Source organism: Sinocyclocheilus rhinocerous, unplaced genomic scaffold (assembly GCF_001515625.1).
Source record: "Sinocyclocheilus rhinocerous isolate Xijiao unplaced genomic scaffold, SAMN03320098_v1.1 scaffold200, whole genome shotgun sequence".
NCBI classification, from domain to species: domain Eukaryota; kingdom Metazoa; phylum Chordata; class Actinopteri; order Cypriniformes; family Cyprinidae; genus Sinocyclocheilus; species Sinocyclocheilus rhinocerous.
In genome coordinates, this window is record NW_015641014.1 from 2,080,565 (window position 1) to 2,103,729 (window position 23,165).

General features: G+C 37.5%; 2 protein-coding genes across 2 annotated transcripts in view; one reads left to right on the forward strand and one right to left on the reverse strand.

Annotated features, from left to right (window-relative positions):
• Positions 1 to 5,907, reverse strand: part of LOC107753658 (proline-rich protein 5-like) — a 14,686-nt gene extending 8,779 nt beyond the window's left edge. Inside the window, exons 1-4 of the mRNA XM_016569865.1 lie at positions 5,265 to 5,907; positions 4,485 to 4,632; positions 2,709 to 2,789; positions 2,372 to 2,420 (exon numbers count right to left, since the gene is read on the reverse strand). Coding sequence (XP_016425351.1) covers positions 2,372 to 2,420; positions 2,709 to 2,789; positions 4,485 to 4,603 — 249 coding nt within the window. The 5' untranslated portion in view covers positions 4,604 to 4,632; positions 5,265 to 5,907. The remainder of the gene's footprint in view (positions 1 to 2,371; positions 2,421 to 2,708; positions 2,790 to 4,484; positions 4,633 to 5,264) is intronic.
• Positions 5,908 to 15,148: 9,241 nt separating this feature from the next.
• Positions 15,149 to 23,165, forward strand: part of LOC107753604 (protein FAM19A5-like) — a 52,880-nt gene continuing 44,863 nt past the window's right edge. The window contains exon 1 of the mRNA XM_016569805.1: positions 15,149 to 15,591. Within this exon, the coding sequence (XP_016425291.1) occupies positions 15,483 to 15,591 (109 nt within the window). The 5' untranslated portion in view covers positions 15,149 to 15,482. The remainder of the gene's footprint in view (positions 15,592 to 23,165) is intronic.

The following is a 23,165-nucleotide window of genomic DNA, read 5'->3' on the forward strand; positions in this document are numbered from 1 at the left end:
GTTTTATACTGCTGTAATTTTTAAAGATTTCATATTATTGTAAGGTGAGCTTAAAGGGTACACTACTATGAAAATCACACAGCTTCAGTGTGACATCAATAAGAAAAAGTATAATTTCATTCATATTGTTAATAATAGTTGTTCATATTAAAATATGTATGAACTTAATACATGACCTAGATTATTTATTTAGCAAAACCTTGTCATTTTAATAAATATTACATTAAATTTATAAAAAATTGTTGCTGCTCCAATTAAGCTTAGTGTGCTCTCTTTAAGCTCTTCCACATTGAACGTCTATGTAAATACTTCATAAACAGAGTTTAAATAATTAACTGATGGTTGTGACTTTAAGTTAATCTTTATAAATAGGTTAATAACTTATTTTCACAGCTTTACGATGACAACATCTAATCATAAATTAAGCGTTAGCGTTAGTTCTGGCAGGTCACGTGAGTCAAGCTTGCATCAGCTGATTCTCAGCTGATCACATCCGTGGGATATAATTACAGTTAGACAGTTTTAGCAACATAGCACAGATGCTACAGAACACAGATAGCTGACTAGCTGTACAAGATTGTGTGCTACGCTAATATATTACTTCCAACTGGCTGAGATCAAGCTATGTTAATAAAAATAAAAAAAATAATAATAATAATATTATTATAATAAAAAATACACGTAACTACAGTCGTTTTCCTCTGGTTCCTCACTTGCTGAGCTTGGGGTGATGCTTCCCCCATAAATATATTATTAAGCAACATTTCCTGCTAAGTTTCTTATTTCATTCTCATGTCTTGACAGAACTATAGTTTATGCCCAAAGATGAAAGAGGCATGTCGTCCATACAAAGACGGAGCAATCAGAAATCTGTCGGATCCGTCCAGGAAAGAAGCGACTAAAGGCTGGAATACACTAAACAACTTTTAAATTGTGAACAGATTTTTAAAACACCAGACATCATACACTTACAGATTTTGTAAATAGTCACAAAAGAAAACAAAAAGGGCACATACACAAAGGGCATCATACACTAAACGACTGAGGATCTCACACTTGCAGACTTTAAATTCCTTCCGATCACAACAAACTCGCACAGAAATGTGTGCATTATTGCTAGGAGACACATGACAAATGAAAACAATATGCGTTCTAAAATCTGCTGAAAATATCAAACATGTTTGATCTCCTCCGACTGGATGGAATCAAAGTCTGAAGCTACAAAATCGGAGTCTGTGACCATCATACACTATGGGGTTTTCTATGGAATCAGTCGACTCAAATCTGCAGACTGGCTCTGACCTTTGGCAACTAGCATAAACTTCTCCGGACTGTAAATCGGTGTAAAATCAGGGCAAATAATCTTGTAGTGTATTCCAGCCTTAAGAGACGATAGACAAGTTGACATCTGTTTAATAAGAGACTTCATAATGAGGCTAGTTTCTGTGTTCATCCCCATGAATGAAATTTTTTATTGGTTTGTTTTATTTTATTTTTGAATATGTACTACTTACAGTAGCTGAACGTGGACTAGTCTAGATGTTGCTTAAAGGTCCCCTGAAATGCTTAGAAACACGCAGCGTTACTCTGTGACACTTCACTATGAATATGTAACAGATCAAATTGAATGCCTTATTGCTTGATTTTAGTGTTCAGTTTTTTTGTGATTGATTCTGTACCTTCAAATAAAACATTTTTAAAGTATTCTTTAAAAAGGTTGTTTAAAATAAACAAGAATTTTTAATAAAACATGATGTGAGCTTAATGGGAACAGGGGTGTGCTTAAAAGGTACAAAAATGTACCCATTAAGCACAGCCGGACTTTTTGCATTTAATGATGTATATCTTAATTGAAATGCTTTTGTCATTTAAAATAAAATAAAAAAAATTTGTGTGAGAGATTAATATTTTATTTTAACATAACTTCCTGTACTGAAACCGATATATTGTGCACTAAAAATGTCTCAATATAGATTTTGGTGAGCTTAATAGGTATGTTTACCCTATATGTTACTACTCATTTCAGAATGTTCAGAAAACATTCAACACTAACAATTCCATAATGTTTGCAAAATGTTTAACCAAGAAAAAAAGTTTTTAGCAGAGAGTGAATCAGCTGCAGTGGGAGTCTGACTTGTTTTTGGCCTCGTAATTAGCAGATGGTGAGTATGGATGCATACAATTTTCATTCATGAAAATTTTTAAAACATTAAAAAAGTTAGCAAAGTGGTCTTAAAATGTATTTTTGTTAGCTGGGTTGAACCTGGAATATTTACGATTTTTAATTTCTCTTTAGAATAATTTCACATCAAATTCAACTATTTTTTTGAAATTCACTTCATTATGTCTTCAGAACTGAAAACTATATTACCTGAAAGTATTCAGTGATAAATGATCCCAGCTCAGTCCTCAAAAGCCACCTGATAAAACAGGTAAAATGCTCAGTTAGTTACACACACCCTCATAAACAAAAACGTTTGACTTTTTCTCAATTAAAAAGGGTAAAAATCCTGTACAAAACTCACCACCACAAAGCTAGAGTGTTGTGAGTGGTTGCCATTTGCTTGCTATGTGTTGCTATGTGGTTGTTAGTGTATTCTGGGTCATTGCCTACTGGCATGAGTCAAAAATCTCTAATCTTGACTTGAAATCATTGTATAGGAAGTGAACTGAATACATAGCTGCAATTCTCTGTATTACTTTCTTACCTTATGCTTTCGTTCAGGGTGTAGAGCTCATTGGCCTGTAGCCCCCCACCTTGAAAGACTTTAATTACAGCCGTTTGTACACTGCAAAACAGAAAAGACTCAGAAATCAGGAAACTAGGCCTCATTCAAGTGGCCTGACCACTGATTTGCAAGCTAAGAAAATTCTATGCAAAACATCCCTTTATATGCATAAAGACTTTGTGAAAACATTTCAAAATCTAGCAATGTCACCTGTGTCAGGGAAATTCTCTGTTTTAGTGTCTATAGTCAGCGTTTTTGTCTGCTTGCCAGCAAACTTTCACTGCCCGCCATCCAACCGACCACTTCTGACTAACATCCTGCTCTACACTTCCTGAGAGAGGGGCAGCAGAGGTCCCATTTCCATAAGGAAGTGGTAAAGGCAAAGGCTGCTGTCTGCTTCCTATACTTCAACGCCTTAAAGAATGTGTCTCTAAGGGGTTTTCCCCTAAAGACTAAATATGGCATGCAAAGTGTGAAATCATATATGAAAAAGCAAGGTTTCACTTTTGAGTCAGAGGTACAGTGACCGTAAACACCGCCCTTTTTGACTCAAGTTTAAAGTTCAGGGCTTCCTAAAAGCACATTTCAAAGCTAAAGATGTTTTTAATTTGTTTTATCAATGTTTATCAAAAAATAAAAATTTCATTGTCATTATTTGGATATATTTTTTTATTTATTACATTTCATGTTTTTCTACAATGACTTCTACAATCACCTCTATGCGTGAGAATGTTTTTAATTGCTGAAATAAAATGAAAATTTAAAATGAAAATTGCTTAATTTTTATATTTTTTTAGGGGGACATACAGTCATAAATGTCAGTTAGTGTCCTGATATCATAATGAATAAATAAGAGAAAAAAATTAAGTTCTCATTAAATAATTGAAAAGAAACAATTGAAACAATTAAAAAGAAAAGTAGTTTGGCATAATTTGTTATTATTATTTCTTAGAAATAAACTTTAACAAAATAGCTACATTTAATAATATTTTATCAGCTTTTATCAACACAAGTCTCTTAAAAATATTTGACCTGTTTATGACAAGATAAAGTTAGTTCAGGCTGTAAAATGTCATGTGATGCAACTACCAAAATTTTTTTTTAAATAACACTTATGAATTAATAATACTTGATATTTGTCTAACTTTTTTTACCTTGAAGATTAGAATATATTAACTTTTTAAAAATAATGTTTAAGATGTAAATGTATTCAAGGTATAATGAAAATATGTTATTACTTTTTACTTAATGGCTACCTGACAGTCAGTAGATACAAACTTTTCTTGAAAATGGTATAAGTTTTTCAAACCCATATGAAACCAACATACTGTAAAAACAGATTACATTTCTTATAATAACGTAATAACGTGTCATGCATGTTTTTATAACAATATAAGTTAATTTTTCTTGAAAATAATTTAAAAGCTTTCCATCTCACATGAACTTGCCACGTGTTTTTAAGAGCAGCTTAGCTAAGATCAGCTTCAGGATGTAAAATGTCATGTGGTGCGACTCCTCCAAAAATGTAATAATATTAATAAATTAATAATTCATGATAAATGTAAAAATAAAATTGACTATGGAAAGTATATTTTAAAAAGTTTTTGAAGTTAACGATTAACAGCTTTGTCATTTTTGAATGAACTTTATCTTTAAAAACTCTCGGTTGTGTCTATAAAAACCCCTCAAATCTCATGGCAATTAATGAAACAATGCCTTTTCTCTCTCTCATCCTTGGGAAAGGGAACCACCCACCTGTTCCAAACACTAGCGTTGGACAGCTGCAGTGTTGGCGAGCTGGCATGAAAGCGGGCAAGGTCGGACAGCACAGGCGAGCTCATGAAACGGGGCCTGGGCTTTCGTAATGACCCCATGGTTTAGTTGAGATGAGGACAGGCACGTGCTAGAACAAATGTGAGAGATCAAGTCACGTTACAGGCACAAATTCCCACAAGGTACACCGAAAGAGTGACGCAAAGAATACGCGAAACAACCGCAAAGCCAGTTGTTTACATGGTTCAGCTGCGGGGACTCATTTATATCGATGCCTGTGTCATAATGAAAGCCACACAGAACGTCTACGACACAAACAAGTACACTTCCTTTGATGTGCAGCCTGACATGAGACTTCCTGGTGAACCGATGGCTGCGCTACGCTCGCGCACAGAGGTATCTGATAATCGCGAAAATGGCAGTTAAGATGCAGTTAACCAGATGCCTGTATCAGATGCTGACACATTCAAACAGCGCTCATCTTGGTTTCCTATGCACGAATGCTTCCCAGAATTCTGACTCAAGCTGTCTCGCTCACAAGCTGCACCCTTGACGGCATCACAACTTGATCCCACACACATCTGATACCAACTGTAAACTTACATATTTATCCCATCTGCCTAATAATAGGTTCGGCCTGTTCCCACACTGACAAAAACACTGCAGGAACGACAACTATGTTGCCATGAGAGGGCAAACAATGTCTCCAATTATAGGCTGCATTGTAAAGCCTGTGATGGGCTAAATTGGTATTTTACCCACCCAGCAAGAAGATGGTAACATCAGATGGCGCACCGAATCTCTTCCATTTGCTGCAAGAAAATGAGCTCATTCGCAGTCTCACATTCATGAATGAAAATTTTATGCATCCATACTCACCATCTGCTAATTATGAGGCCAAAAACAAGTCAGACTCCCACTGCAGCTGATTCACTCTCTGCTAATTACGAGGCCAAAAACGAGTCAGACTCCCACTGCAGCTGATTCACTCTATGCATAATTCGCATGAATTGAGCTTATGGGGCACCTCTGGTCATAAATCACACTAACTAAGACATCACGTTTCTGCCTGGCTCCTTAAGTATAATCTCATTCTTTCAGTTCTGGTATATTAATTTATTCACCAAGTGCTTTGGTGAATTAGACTTGGGTTGTCTGGTGAGATGGTTGACTGGTGAACTTCTAATAACAGACATGAGCAAGTACTCAGGCCAGTTAGGTAATGCAATTAAGGCTGCAGCATCTCAAAGCATGACCGGAGGACAGTAAACAGCCTCATTTATCATCCGCGTTCAACTGCTGACCTGGCTTAAGTACATTAAGTGGACTCTCAAAGTCGACGCAAATTTTTTGAAAAGCCGTTTACACCGAGAACAAGAACTATAACTATAAATGAACCAGTTTTAAAGAGCTGGTGCATTTAAAGCATGTGTATGCTAATATAGTTATTGTTCTTGATGTTAACAGGCCTTTAAAGTCTTGTTTTCAAACACCCGTTTACGCCAGTTATGATAAATGTAAAGTTTAAATATTCATTGTAATTCTATGAGAACAGTTAAGTCCAGAATCGAGTGGCAGACACAGGTTGCCAGATTGAAGACAAACAAAAAGAACGAACGGAACTGACAATGGAAGGCGATGAGCCTTACACTATAAGTTGATGTAAGTTGTTTTAATATGCCTCTGGTCATAGAGCTTTTTATATGGATGCTGAGGCTAGAATCTTCGATGTCTGACCCTGTCTGTTTGCTGGCTTCCATGGCTGCAATATGCTGTATGTTCCGTGAACTGGCAACCTGGTGGGTCAAAATACTTTTGGGTAAACTGGCAGTGGGCAGAATCACACAGACCAAAACAAAACATTCTGACACGGAATGCACATTTCAAAGTAGAAGAACTAGCCGTTTCTGTTTTTCTTAGAAACCAGTATGTGAACTCCGCATGTTTCCTAAATATCTGCAAACATATTATGGTATTTTTATGCTTCAGTACAGTCTGTTCTTTCCAATTCATTTAAAGGAATAATTTACCCAAAAGTGAAAATGGCCATATTAATCACCCACATGTCATTCCAGCCCTGTATGACTTTTTTTTCTGTGGAACATAAAAGAGATATTTTGAAGAATCTTTTGCACATACACTTTAGGTATTTGACATCCATAACCAAATTGGACCCCATTTAAGGTATTTGGCATCCACAACCAAACTGGACCTCACTGACTTTCACTGAATAGACATTTTTCAAAATATCTGATTTCGTGTTCCACAGAACAGCATGAGGGTGAGTAAATGGTTTTAATTTTGTGTGAACTACCCAGTATTTTTGCATTAAGTAAAAGGCAAAAATGCTTTCCCCGAAGGTACCTATAAATCAATGCCTAAAAATGTTGAATAGGTAGCTCACAATTTTTGAGGCACAGAATGAAACGTTCCAGTTAAGTTATCTACTATGTCGAGGAATCATCTTCAACTAGGTTCTACAACTCGAAAATGTTATAAAAAAATGAGCTTTTCTCTCTAACACTACCTAATAACATTCATTAAGAACAGTAACTAACATTACTACATTATAGAAAGTTAAAATTAGTAGTTCAAATGTCATTAAGTTCTACACGTTTAATTGATCTTCTCTACAGATTCTCTGGAGTATCTTCATTGACCTTCAGGATCTACAAGTCTAGCGACTACTGAGTAAATGTTTCACTTACCAGCTTGTTCTTCTCAGTCCTAACTGAGAGTTAGTTTAGCCACATTTCTCACAGTCCCTGTCACCTCTGTTTCCCTGGCGATTTCCTGCTTTCCACTAGTCTTCTGCTCTCGTCACTCTCCGTCATTTCATTCCGGCCTGCTCTTTTTCTTGTCTGGGACAATGTGCTTAGCATATTGTCTCATGTACACGGATAACAGATCTAGCTAGTGAGATAATTGTCGTCAATCATACTAAATGTAGTTAGTCACAATGTAATAGAGGGCAATATTCATTTAGAAAAGGATTTAAAGCCACACAAAAGCAATTTGTTCTTCATTTAAAAAGTTTTGTAGATAAATTAATCGTACTTTTGAAAAGAGATGACATAAAGAAACTCTAGTCTTGTTAGTAGCCTAATAAAAGTTTCCTTTATATATATGGAGCAGGTTGCCACATGGGGCAGCCATTTTGAAAGCACAAAATCAGCCTATACAAGATTTATCTTGGTATCCCCTATTTTTTGGAAACTTTCACTGTTGGAATATATTAACGGTGTCTGCGAATAGTGCATCTCTATGGAAGCTTTTTTTCTTGCAATTTTTTTTCAGACAGAATTGTGAGATATAAACACAGGACTGTGAAATACAAACTAGAGTCACAATGACATTTTTTATTTTTCTATCTCATGGCAAAAACGATCTTCCATATGTTTGATTGCATAGAAAATTTAAAACATTTGTGTATTTTCGCTGATGAAATACAGTAATTTCAGTAGGAATCAATTGCGCAACAGGTTAAAGTTGCATTGACAAACATGAAGCTGCTTGGTTTGAAAGGGACTTCTGTGTGAGCTGTGCTTCGTACATCGTTACACTATTTACAATAAAATGATTCTGCACGTGAAATTTCACTAATTTGACAGTACGTTATAAGACCGTATTTGCAAAACCTGTTTGAAAAAATACACATCACCTTTAATGTCTGAACTTCTTAAACATCAGTGAGCCAAGTAACAGCTAGAATAGGGCCATGGCCCATGAGGGACAGATAATCTTATGTATTTGTTGAGACGATAATACAGTCTCAAATGGGACAACATGGGACTGCACTACATCCTGCAACATCTGGACAAAACAGGGACTTATGTGAGGATCCTGTTTGTGGACTTTAGCTCCGCTTTCAACACCATCATCCCAACACTCCTCCAGACCAAACTAACCCAGCTCTCTGTTCCTAGCTCTATCTGTCAGTGGATCTCTAGCTTTCTGACAGACAGGCAGCAGCTAGTGAGAATTGGTAAATTCACATCCAACAGCCACACCACCAGCACTGGCGCCCCTCAGGGTTGTGTCCTCTCCCCACTGCTCTTCTCCCTGTACACCAACGACTGCACATATAAAAACCCCTCTGTCAAGCTCCTGAAGTTTGCGGATGACACTACAGTCATCTGCCTCATCCAGAATGGAGACAAGTCTGCTTACAGACAGGAGGTTAAAGAGCTGGCTGTCTGGTGCAATCTTAACAACCTGGAGCTCAACACACTCAGAACAGTGGAGATGATTGTGGACTTCAGGAGGAACCCCCCTGCACTCCCCCCACTCACCATCATGGACAGCACTGTGGCTGCAGTGGAGTCATTCAGATTTCTGGGCACCACAATCTCTCAGGACCTGAAGTGGGACACTCACATCAACTCCATTGTTAAAAAGGCCCAACAAAGATTGTACTTCCTTCGCCAGCTGAGGAAATTCAACCTGCCACAGGAGCTACTGAAACCGTTCTACTCAGCCGTCATTGAGTCTGTCCTGTGCACTTCAATAACTGTCTGGTTTGGTTCAGCTACAAAATCAGACATCAGAGGACTACAGAGAATGGTTCGGACTGCTGAACGGATTATTGGTGCTCCCCTGCCCACCTCCAAGAACTATACACATCCAGAGTGAGGAAAAGGGCTCAGAAAATCACTTTGGATCCCTCACATCCAAGCCATCTCCTTTTTGAACTTTTGCCATCTGGTCGGTGCTACAGAGCACCGAATACCAGGACAGCCAGGCACAAGAACAGTTCCTTTTCTCAGGCAATCTACCGCATAAACAGTTAAATGTTCTCCTATTGTGCAATAAAAATATGTGCAATAACCTTATACTTATTTATCATCCTAGTACATTCCTACAACTTTATTTTTTGTTCTATTCATATTCTATTTGATCTATAGCACACCTGTACATATTTATTCTTTTTTTTGTGGTTTATTTATATTTATACATATGTGTATTTTATTCACATCTTATTTTTATTATCTGTGTGTTGTTGTCTCTGTGTACTGGAAGCTTGTGACACTAAAACAAATTCCTTGTATGTGCAAACATACTTGGCAATAAAGCTCTTTCTGACTGACTTTTGATACAGGAGGGACTCATGTTGACGTTGTCCAAATTTAGCTCCATTATTAAAATTACTATAATCCATCAAAGCGAATCAGCCCTGCGCTTGCTTTCACTGTAACAGAGGGACAGTTCACAATGAGGACTTTGACCTTACATGCCATTAAAACGAATTAAAACGATGACTCGAGGAACAAACTTTACGATTTCAAAAGCTGTAGAAAATAAAAGTGAATTTTTCAGCAGTTCAGTCTGGCTAGCTCGGGGTTGGCCTCAGATGCCATGACTGATTTATGAGGTACGTACTGCCTCACTGACACCTCCTGCACTTCCTCCATCCCAAACAAATCAACTTATCTTTATTCTGGAGTCAATATATCTGACACTTACAAATTTTATTGTTATATATTAGGCCTTTTTTCATTTCATTTGATTATTTAATTCAATATGATGTTTCTAATACAAATCTCAGTTTAATTTTATTCTGTAAGTATGATGTTTATGTTCCAATAGAAATCTCATTGCTCTGGTCACACTGTTTGATCAACTGTTGTCTTATATTTTTCTTTTAGAGCTCACCTGACTTAACAGCTTTTTGGGTGCAAAGGTTACTTCAGACCTTTCAGTTGAAAATAATGTTCCTGGCGATACAAAGACCAAGGTTGATCACTGCCGCAGTGCCCTCCAATTGTATGAACACACATCTAGTGCCCTGCTGACACTCCAGGAGAAAAAGGACTGATAAGAGTGAAGAGATAAAGAAGAATGGCAGCTAGGAGGGTCCTCTGGGCAGGCAACCAATTACTGATGACAGCATCAGATTGTGTGTGGTCTCTTTCACCATCAAAAGACAAAACTCCCTTGACGACTGGCCACAAAAGGACCAAGGACACCCCGCTCAAGACACGCTGGAAGGAAGAAGAAAAGCCATTTTGGAGTCTGAAAAGTTCTCTTGAGTCATTTGACCGTTGCAGAGAAGGTCCCGTCAGGCTTTTTGTCCCCATCTCACTTCATAAACACCAAGAGAGTCTCCGCATAACATCTAAGAGCAGACAGTCCCGATTAACATCCGTTTGAGCAGAAAACAGGAAGACAGATACCAAAATAATGACGTACAAACACTCACCTCATCAAACACTCACCTCATCTTCTATATTTTGGTCAAACATTTATATTTCATATTGTAGGATTGAATATTGATATCTTGAATATACTTGTTTTTTATAACAAGATTAAGTTTTTGAAAGAACTCTCACCAAGACTGCATTATAAAAAAAAATATATGTTTTTTAAAAATACAGTAAAACAGTGATATTGTCTATTATTATTACAGTTTAAAATAACTGTTTTTATATTTTTTTAAAAGTAATTTATTTCTGTGATGCAAAGGTCCATTTTAATCAGTCATTACTCTTCAGTGTCCCTTGATCCTTCAGAAATCATTCTAATATGCTGATTTGCTTAAGAAACCTTTCTTGTTATTATCAATGTTGAAAACAGTTGTGCTGCCTAATATTTTAGTGGAAATAGTTACACTTTTAGGATACTTTAATGAATAGTAAAATAGGATAGCAGTAAAATAGAATTATTTTGCAACACTATGAATGTCTTTACTGTCATATTTGATCAAATTAATGCATCCTTGCTGAATAAAATTATAAATTAAAATTTTTAACTAACGTATTAATACTTGTGACAAAATCACATACTTAGACAATTTATATGGCAAACTTTAGTGTAAACAGGTTATCAAACACTCACCTCATCTTCTATATTTTGGTCAAACATTTATATTTCATATTGTAGGATGCTTAAACAGCAGTTTTGATAGCGCCACAGTGTTTACACTTAAGGAAAATCAACCTACACTTACTTAAAGTTGTCTATCCACATTAATCTTGGATAGAGGAAACTAATTTAACATGGGAACATTTGGAAATTTTTTAGCGCTACTTCCAAGGACTCAATTTAATGCGGAAATAAACAAGCCAAGTTTTTATCTGAATGCATTTTGCAAATAGATAGCACTTAAACTGCAGATGGCACAGTCAGACTTTAAAACCTTGGGAGCCAGATCATGTAGGCCTATGCTACCTTCCATTTGACACGCTACGTCAATATAAATGGTTTTTAACAAAGCACTCTATGAAGAAATAATGAACAGGAGATACAGGAATGATATTATAACTCCCCGTTATTTCATTCCAAACAGTCTCAGGATAATAAACAATTCCGTTTAATTCAAAACAAGTAATGAGAAAGGGACACGAGCGCAATTAAGTCCAAACTACACAACCACAATAACGACATAACATTCGGTAATAACTGGTTGCATAATCACATTAGATGTTAGATTCATTTCGACAGGCTGTATGAAGACATACTTCCTGTCAGTCACTCATGGTTAATCCATCTCATAAACAGAGTGACAAGGACCTTGACTGCTCCCTCAGGCCCTATCAGATCGGTGTCGCGCATCCTCAATCCTTCTTGCGGCACACGTTGCTTTGAAGGTTCCTAGCTCTTAAGTGGCTGAGTAATGTTCTTCTCTCATGACATCTCCTTGCCCCTTCCACTAAACGCAGTATATTGTCTCCTCGGTGAAACCGCATGACGCTCACTCACACGCACTGACAAACTATTTTGATACGTGTCCTGAAAGAAAACAAGCCAAGTAGTCACTCGTGAAACTTTAATGAGCTGTAAAACAAGAAAATACATGCCTGTTAGAAAAGAGTCTGGACTCACTCGCTACGTTACAGGTACCAACTGTGAAAAGAGAAATAGAAATTCATGGTATTATAATACAGGCTGCTTGTTTCTGAACAACAAGAAGAGGAAAGTTGGTGCTGAAGGTCAGTAATCTCCACTCTCTGGGGTCTCAGAAAGCTGGGATGCTGTGATGGAAAGGAATGAAAAATTATACAATACGAAATATTTCTTCTCCTTTCCTTCGGCAGGCTGCTTTGAAGTAATTGTGATTTCCCTCGGGGGTCGCCGGGGGCCAGGGGTGGACAGTGAGGGGTTTTGAAAGAGGTGGGTCGAGGGCTGTCTGCTATTGTACACAATCATCTGAGCAGCCCAGCAACCCAAGCTGTAGGACTATGAATTATAGACATGCGCCAGACACCGACCTCACAACTCATAAATACGAACTTCTCAGCAGGACTTGAATGCACTATTTCAATTTCATGTTTGAGACTAATCAGGTTCATCTAAAGGGATTGAATATTATTTACGAACAGCACTTTTCCTAAGTGTCAAATCAAAGAGGTTTTCATTTCCTCTGGTCTCTGCTTGGATATTATGTTGGTGTCCACAGCTTGAGGTGATGTTGAATGCAGAGGCTTATCACAGGGAAAAACGCTATGTAATGCTGTGAACACTAAAATGCACACAGTGAGATAAATGCATAGCGGATCAACGACAAATGCGGATGTCTGAGATGATAAACAGAAGAAATCTCGTAAAAATGTAGTTCAAGATGCAAGTGCCAAGTTTTTTAAATGGGGTCTTTATATTTAAGTTGGCTTCATACATTTTTTGAAGTGTTTATGACATTTTCAACAGAATTTTTGATTTATTGGATCTAAACCGTCAGGTGCCATAACCATCAAATTAAAATTTTTTTTTAAAATTTTAAAAAAAAACTTTCTTTGCACCAACTTTATTACTAAACACACAGGCACAGACACAGACACACTGCTATTCCCAGGTTCATTATAGGTGTAATGATTTTTATAGGCTACTGTACAAACTGTATACTCTACCCCTCACACAAAACTTTCTGCATTTTTACATTTTCAAAAAAACTTCATTCTGTATGATTTATAAGCTTGTTACTTCATGGGGACAAAAAAAGGTCCCCACAAGGACAACATTTACTGTTGTTACTATCCTTGTGGGGACATTTGGTCCCCATAACGTAGGAAATACCAGGTAAACACACACAAATGCACACACACGCACGCACGAACGCACACACGTTTATATACAGTGCACATATCTCTGTAGCTATGTATAAAAGATAAATGTTTTATTGTCACATGACACCACATTGACTTTAAATTTATTGAACTGCATTAATTGGTATGAATTGCATTTTAAAAAAAATGTAATGGAAATATCACCTTTTTTGTGTAGGCTAATGTTTTATGTAGCCTACTTAATTTGTCAAATCAAACAAAATATCGTCGCTTACCTATAGAGATAGAAATAGAGTATTATAAACGTTTTAGTCAGGTAGGCATAATTTGAATTCGCTTTATGGGGGGAATAAGCACAACAATCGATTCTCTCTCTTCTCAGAATCAAAACACCTTGACTTCAGCTATCAGGCACTCTTCCGTAGTCGCCAGATGAAACGGCAGCAGCGCTGCATCTGTCCAACTCAAATTTGAGATAGGCTATTCCTTTTTTCAAGTTTTACAACTTGTAAACGTCGCAGTAACCTTTCTCTTTTTAATGTTACTAGCTCTATAAGACACGATGTAGGCTATTTTTCTTTACATGGTTACCGTGTCTCTAACACAACGCTTATGACCTACACAGCATCGCGAACAGGATCTTCTTCATTTGCGGTCTCATCCCAGCGCTTCTCTCGCGCCGTTTCTCCCTCGTTTCTGTATGGCAACTTTGAGACGAACGCCGAAGCGTGAATAGCTGCTGGCTATACGAGCCTGATTGGAGGCTAATTTGACTGGAAAAATATTTAAGTTTCATACATTTTTTGAAGTGTTTATGACATTTTCAACAGAATTTTTGATTTATTGGATCTAAACCGTCAGGTGCCATAACCATCAAATTAAAATTTTTTTTTTAAATTTTTAAAAAAACTTTCTTTGCACCAACTTTATTACTAAACACACAGGCACAGACACAGACACACTGCTATTCCCAGGTTCATTATAGGTGTAATGATTTTTATAGGCTACTGTACAAACTGTATACTCTACCCCTCACACAAAACTTTCTGCATTTTTACATTTTCAAAAAAACTTCATTCTGTATGATTTATAAGCTTGTTACTTCATGGGGACAAAAAAAGGTCCCCACAAGGACAACATTTACTGTTGTTACTATCCTTGTGGGGACATTTGGTCCCCATAACGTAGGAAATACCAGGTAAACACACACAAATGCACACACACGCACGCACGAACGCACACACGTTTATATACAGTGCACATATCTCTGTAGCTATGTATAAAAGATAAATGTTTTATTGTCACATGACACCACATTGACTTTAAATTTATTGAACTGCATTAATTGGTATGAATTGCATTTTAAAAAAAATGTAATGGAAATATCACCTTTTTTGTGTAGGCTAATGTTTTATGTAGCCTACTTAATTTGTCAAATCAAACAAAATATCGTCGCTTACCTATAGAGATAGAAATAGAGTATTATAAACGTTTTAGTCAGGTAGGCATAATTTGAATTCGCTTTATGGGGGGAATAAGCACAACAATCGATTCTCTCTCTTCTCAGAATCAAAACACCTTGACTTCAGCTATCAGGCACTCTTCCGTAGTCGCCAGATGAAACGGCAGCAGCGCTGCATCTGTCCAACTCAAATTTGAGATAGGCTATTCCTTTTTTCAAGTTTTACAACTTGTAAACGTCGCAGTAACCTTTCTCTTTTTAATGTTACTAGCTCTATAAGACACGATGTAGGCTATTTTTCTTTACATGGTTACCGTGTCTCTAACACAACGCTTATGACCTACACAGCATCGCGAACAGGATCTTCTTCATTTGCGGTCTCATCCCAGCGCTTCTCTCGCGCCGTTTCTCCCTCGTTTCTGTATGGCAACTTTGAGACGAACGCCGAAGCGTGAATAGCTGCTGGCTATACGAGCCTGATTGGAGGCTAATTTGACTGGAAAATTGAGACCTACTTTGATGGCTTCGCCCTTTAGGAAGAGGAGTAGACAGTGGGATGCGTGGCTGACGATGTCCTCAACTTTCTGGCTTGTGCTGCTGTTTAGCGGTCTGCTGATCCTCTGCTGCGGTAAGTAGCCTACACTGCTCTTTTGCCATTTATTCCCATAACTCGTCGACAATAAGGTAATTGTGAGTTCAGCAGCAATAATGAATTTGTCATATGATGAGTTCGATATGAAAAGAGGATTGAACATTTCACCCAAGATGGATGGATGGATAGTTTTTTAGACAATTTTTAGGGTAAAAATAGGACAGAACACATGTTGCGTTAATTTTACCCAGCAAATTGGGTTGTTTGTTTAACCCAGCATAATCAGTGCTTGAAGTGGGCCGGTATGTGCCCAGTTTCGACCCCCTGCCAAATTATTACCCCTCTCGTTGAAATCGCTATCTGATTGCCTAATCCTAACCCCACCTCTTATCCTAACCCCTCCCCCTCCCCCACACCTAACCCTAAACCTACCAGTACTAGGGGGGTAATAATCTGGCAGGGGTCAGAATTGGGCACAACACCGGCACTTCTGACATGTTGCCGGTACTCAGAGCAAAAGCGTCAGGGTCTGGGTGATTATATTATCCCATATATGATTAGAAAGGACACTATATAAATCACACTACTAAGGCGGGATCACTCTAATCTCGACCAATCACGTGAATGAATGCAAGCGGAGTGTGTGGGGCGCGAGAGCATGTCAGGGGAGGCGCGCAGAGGAGTAGAATAATAATTATTGATTACTAATTTGAATCAGTACTTTATAACGAAAATAATATCTTAAAATGAGAAGAAGCAGGCTTTTGCCATCACATCATTTTAAACCAGTAAACCTGGAAAGTCCAAGGATCCAGTAAAATAATTCAAACAGTAAATTCAAAACAGCGCTAATGCAGAGAAAACACGGCCGATTTCATCAGCGATTACGGAGAGAATTAGTGACTTATGTCCAGATGTTAGTAAAATAATTATATTCAGCGTGCATTTGGCTTAAAAGCAAGAGTGTTTTATAATGAACGCTGATTATGCATGCGGTGGTCAGAGATTGAGCGATTCTGAATGGATCCCTATAGTAGTAAAGGCAGGTGATTTAGTGGTCTTTGGCGTCTCCCTGTGGTCCTGTTTGGTATCTCAGCTTGACTTGTGCTAATTTGTATTGAAAACTTTTATCTATTGTAATTAATTATTGATTGATTGATTGTGGCACTATAAATACAGTTTATAGGGGGGGGGGTCCACTTCAAGCACTGAGCATAATGGTTTGATTTAACCCAGCTAAAGGGTTGTTTCATTTTTACTATAATACTAGCTTATTTTTTTTACTTCAGATATTAAATAATGTTTACAGATTAACTTAAATCCTCTATACATTTGTAAAATAATCCACACAACCACTGGTTTGCATGATAACTTCCTTTATTTATTTACAGCATTGTTTATATCATTTTTAATAGGTAGCCTATATATTGCCTGTACTGAAACTCGTTTAACAAACATTATAAGTAAAAATTTAATATTAAACAGAAGTAATTCACGTGTAATCAACCAGTCTCTGTTATTGTTTCCACCGTAACGACGCTGGTTCTCGTGCCCGAGCTGGACTCGTGTTCGGCGGGGAACTGTTAACGGCTAAACCGCCGCCCTGCGTTTCACTCTTAGCCGAGATATGCTGTGACTGCCTCCATAACCTGCCCATAAACAAACAGTAAACCACTCTGAGGACATATTTTAACATCAAAAGTAGTTATATTCTGTATCTTTATGAATTAAATCGTTTATTTTAAGCAAAGCATCAGGCTTTTCCATCACGCGAAAAAGACCGACGCGACGCTCGTTTAGGTGATTCACACCGCGTGCCTGTATGATGCTATGCATAAAATTTAACTATATACAGTATTGAACTATAAATATATCAATAGAGCAACAGATAGATAGTCAGACAGACAACAGACAAACAGATAGATAGATTGATAGATTGATTCATGGATGGTGGATAAATCGTTTTTAGACATTAATTCCCTCACTTGTTTTCTTTTTACCAACAATAGACTGATTTTTGGACATTTTTGGACTAATTTTTGGACATAAATTTTTCCACTCCCCCCCCAATTTTCTTACACTGATGGATGGATATACATTCATTCCCCTACTTTTCAATGCTACAAGAAACACAGAGAGAGAGAGAGGGGGAGAGATAGAGAGATTTACATGTAGTAACTACATTTCACCTAATCAGGTTCGGCCCCTCTATATGACTACATTACCGGTCTGGTGTTTGGGGAGTCAAGCCCCACTGTACTGTGGCTGTGGGAGTCTTCATTAGCGTTGTGTTGTCCTATTGATTGAATCTATAGCATTGCATTCAGTTAGAGGACACAGCAAAAAAAAAAAACAGACACTTCCTCCCCAGTGGCATTTCAGCAAATGGCGAAGACCCCTTAATCAGTTTTATTAGGGGATGTAGCGTTTCTGGACCAGACACCCAGAGCCCATTGTAGCTTTCAGAAGGGCTGTATTCTTGTCCCCATTGCATATTGACTTGAGTACATTAAAATCTTTAGTTCTTCCTCAGACAGGCCAGTAAATGGAAATCTTTATTGATTGCTCTGCGGAGACAGCATTCGCACACCGTTTTACCCCCTCAACAGATTTTAGGACTTTTAATGTGGGGGCCTAAGACAGCAAAATCATTTCATTAAGAGCAACAAGAATCTTTTTCCATGTATTTGTTGTTGCATTTGCTATTATCTCTTAAAAGCTAGAATGCACTAGCTCCACACTCGAGTCCATAACTCAAAATAAGCTTGGAGACAGGCCATCTGTTCTGTGCATACAAATAATAGGCTATTTTAAAAAACAACAACAACCCAAAATCTGTTTTATAACCAGCAGCCGTAATGTTCAAACCAGTTGAATCAACCATTTTTCTGCATGACATTGACCACAAATTATTCATCCCGAAAATTCATAATATATTGAGTGTTGTGCTGAGTCAGAAGACAAAATAATGGCACTTTAAGGAGTCGTTATTCTAGAGCTGACACCGTACTCTTTTAATCCATCTATACTGTTCTCTGGCTTTTGAAAATCAAGTTATTCAATGGCTGTGATGACCAGCGGGGTGTGAGTGGCTCTTGACTTACAGGCTTATTATGCAGAGCACCTATAAGTCGCTCATGATGAAGTGCATGAAAGCAGCCATTTATTGTTTGTATTTCTATACATTAATCATGCTGTGCAGGCATATGCTTTATTATGCATGTGATGAGGTGGTGTGAAGAACCCCAGCATTCTTCTAAACTTCCTTTCAAAGCTTAAAAATATTGAATTTCTAAGAACCATCCCCTCTAAAGTGCTTATGAGACATTGGATCCCTCTGACGTGCTGCTTCTTCACCATTTTAAGAGCATGGATGGGATTCATTAAAATGGCTCTTCAGATGCAAATGGTGGAAGAGACTCCCTAAGTAGCTGAACAGTTTGAAAGCCATAATGCTAACTTTGGATTTCCATTACATGAGCTTCAGCCCCCCTATAAAGGCGTTCCCCCAAGTGAACACTGAAGCAGATCATCCAGGAACTCTTTTCACTGGTTATTTAGAGAGATTTGCAAAACAACAGGTACTCATAGCTCCCATTTGTATTATATAAACTATTTTAAAATAAAAACAAAAGTACTGTTGGGGGAGCTACATTAAGACTAGCTTAATGAAAACTAGCTTTAGATACACTACAAGCTTCTAAAAAAACTTACCTTTAAATGTAAATACAAAATACAAAACTATATACATCAGTTCGCAGAGTTATGTTCCAATAGTGCTTATATACCAGGCAGACTCTTAATTGGTGCATCAGTGGTGAAGAGATTCAGTGATTCTTTCTGTAGGTTATATCATTAAGACAGTGACTGTCTGAGGTTAGGATGATTCCAAGGGCCCAACGAGGGGGGAGTGAATGTGATTTCTACTGAGGGACACACACCCCCCCCTCATTAGTTCAGAAACACTGATTCATTTAGGAACAAAACAAGTGGCTGTCTTTGAGTGAGTCAATTAATCATTTACTCAACTGATTTGTTGAAATCATAGACTGTATATAAACATGTACGTAGTGTCCGTGACATCACCTGTAGGTTTCCGAAGAGCGTTTTTGAAGCCTAAAGTAGGCGGAGCCAGCCGTCGCCATCTTGGCAGTGCATCACTGCGCGTCACTTCCGGATAATCGAAAATGGGCAAAGAAGCGGGAGCTGGTTGCTGAAACCACGCCCACCTAGCTCGACGGTGGTGACAGCAGCGGCAATCCACCTGTCACTCAAGTGGCCACGCCCTTAATTATGCAGAACTTATATAATTACATTTTAATATAATTTTAATATAATTTAAACGGATGAGTTATAAAAAAAAATTCACCCCCCCTCACAGTTATCATGAAGGGCAAAATTAGCTATATAGATCAAGACCACTTTTTGCACCAGGCTGTAAACATGTTTTTTTTCTGCTGTAAAGTTGGGCATTTTAACATGGCAGGTCTATGGGACTGACTCCCTTTTGGAGCCAGCCTCTAGCGGCCAGTCGATGAATTGCAGTTTTAGTCACTTCCGTGTTGGTTTCACGAGAGAGACCGGAAGGTTGCCGCTTAGTTGAAATACACAGATTCATTCAGAAACATTATGAATGAGTCACTGAATTGTTAAGTCAATCAATTTGTTCAGAAACACTGATTCATTCAAGAACAAAACAAGTGTCTTTGAGTGAGTCACTGCATCATTTACTCAACCAATTTGCTCAAATACACTAATTCAATCAGCAATGTTATGAGTCACTGAATCATTCAGTCAATTTATTTGTTCAAAAACACTGATTCATTCAACGGAACGAAACAAATTACTGTCTTTATGAATCAGTCTTAAAATCATTCACTCAACTGATTCCCAAGGAATGCAAAAACTGCTAAAAATAATTTATGCAATGTAAGTCACTTTGGATAAAAGCTTCTGCAAAATAAAAGTGTTTTTTAAACTTTTCATTCTCATTCGAACAAACTGATTCACTAGAATAAAACTGAATGAACAGTTGAACAATTGAATTATTAAAACCGCTTACTCAGTAGTACAGCGGGGTGCACACACAAAGCAACATTAAAAAGCAGTGATGTAGAGTTTTGACATGCTACTGCTCTTCTCATTGCAAAAAGTAGCTACTACTTATTATTACATGTTTTTAAAACAATGGCACAAATGTCACTATGGAAAATATAGCAGTGTACATAAGGCTAAAACTGTACAGGAGGAAAAATGGCATAGTCATAGAAGGAAACAGTGTGCACTTAAATGTGTGCACAGTGTGCACAGTGTTCATACACAAAGAGCAAATCTAGTCACTTTGAAGATGAGAGAGCACAAAAGTATGCCTTGAGAAAAATTTCAAACTTACAGGACTTGACAAAGAAGTTTTTTAGTTTGCAAAATACTAATCGCCCGAGGCGCTATTGCACTGTACCTTTTCAGATAAAAAATTGGGGGAAAAGAGAAAAGAATCAAAAACAGACAATCAAACAAAAATAGATGGAAGAATTTATTTGGTCTAACGGTTCATAGCCGAGGAAATAAACTACTTTGGGAAAATAAACAAGTTTGATAACAGCGCCAGGAAAGAAATATGAAAAGTCTGGCACGCAACAACTAAATGAGCTGCTATTTTAATAAAGCCGGCGGATAATGAAGCCGCTCAATTAATGTGGTTTATGGTGTAGTTCTTTTCCTCCGTTCGAACAATGCTCTGACATTGAAATAGCTTCTACACTTCCACACAAGCCTGCGATAGATCAATCAGTCCGTTTGTTTGCAAAACCTATTGAGGGTGAGAAAAGAACGAGAGAGAACGAGACGGAAAAAGAGAGAGGGAATGAGTGTGTTTACAAGAGCTCATTCAACGGACACAGGGGAAGAGAAACCCTGAAGATATTTATTCAACTGGAGCAGTGTAATTCCAGCTGATACATTCATACATTTTGAAACATGGCTTTGTTAAGCTTCATTGGCCGTCTCTGGGAAACAGAATCTCTCTACTGCTCTATCCCTGAAACCTTGGTTTCTTGCTTTTGCTCTTTTTCTCAGGAGCAATAAATGTTAGATTGTATTGGCACTATATAGTCCTGGCCAAATCCTATTAATATGTGTTATATTAGGTTTTTTCGTGGCAATATCGAAAATAATCTCTCTCATTCCCAACGTTCACCCTCCAAAACTTGCAGCGAGACGAGGTTCATCATCCGCAAATATAATGCTTTCAGAACAAAAGCATTGTTACATTTTCGGACAGAAGGTCACCGGCGTTTCGCGCCGCATGTAGACCGCAGCGTGACTCTCCTCCCTACCGTCTGGCAGGCCACTCTATCCACAGATTCGAGCTCAACCAGCTTAACTAAATCAAGTTCAATTTGAAAGCAGGAGACGTGCCAGGAGTGCCATTGTGTAAGTCTTGAATAATGTAAAGCAGCTGATGCCTTTGCTTGTTGCGGAATCTCTTTGTGGCTCAAATAATTTAAGAAAAGCTTTCACGAACCGCTCTTGCGGCAACGTCGGAATGCTTTCTCCGGTCTCTAAAACAAATTGTCGTATGCAAAGAGCCTGGCTGCCACCAAGGTCATTTCGTTCATTTACTCATCTATCTTTTTATCCCCCCTTTTCCTTCTAACCCCGCCTTCTCTGTGAGTATTTGTCGGTATTGACCTGCTTGTTTATAATCGGCTTTAACCTCAGGTAAGAACTTGAAATAGTATTGTTACCCTACATTTCATACATCTGTTTGTGATGATATACATGTACATTCATTTTTCATAAGCTCAATGAACGCTACCAGGTGTAAACCAGAAAAATCACTTTGTTCTGGAAGTTCCTGAGATGTTCTCCATAATCCCAGACACGCATTTCATTAATTGACACAAACTTAATGGAACAGAATGCACTGGTCTCGAGACGTGTCTGAAACTGTTTAAGCTTGGCACAGTGTCATATACTCATGCACTGGGATGTTTAAACAACACTGAGACATCTGTTCATGAGTCAATGACAAATAAATAGAAAGATGTTTTAAAAATCTAGTTTAAAACGCATGGCAAATTCTAAGAAATGTACTTTTGTGTTCATGTTAGTTTCATATGTATTTGAAAAACAAATTTTCAAGAAAAGTTTGAATTGTACAACTAATGTGATTTAATGAATGTCATGTGGTATAACCAAGTTAAATATTCACATCTTAATCATGTTCGAATAATGTTCAAAAAATATATATAATATGACTTTTAATGAAGAAATATTAAGTTTTGGGGGCATCTCACCTCACAGCATGAATTAACTTGGCCTTGTCATAAAAAGGTCAAATTATATTTTTCAAGACATCTATTGATCTTGACGCACAGTCATGACTGTCTCCAAGGGTACTGTTTATGACATCATTTCCTGTCTTTTTTTGCTTTCCCTGCATCTTTCTTCATATTGCTTGCATCACCAAACTTTCTTTTTCAAATACTAATGAGCAGTATATATATATATATACTGTATATAGACTGTATATATATATATATATATATACAGTATATATATACAGTGTGTGTGTGTGTGTGTATATATATATATATATATATATAATT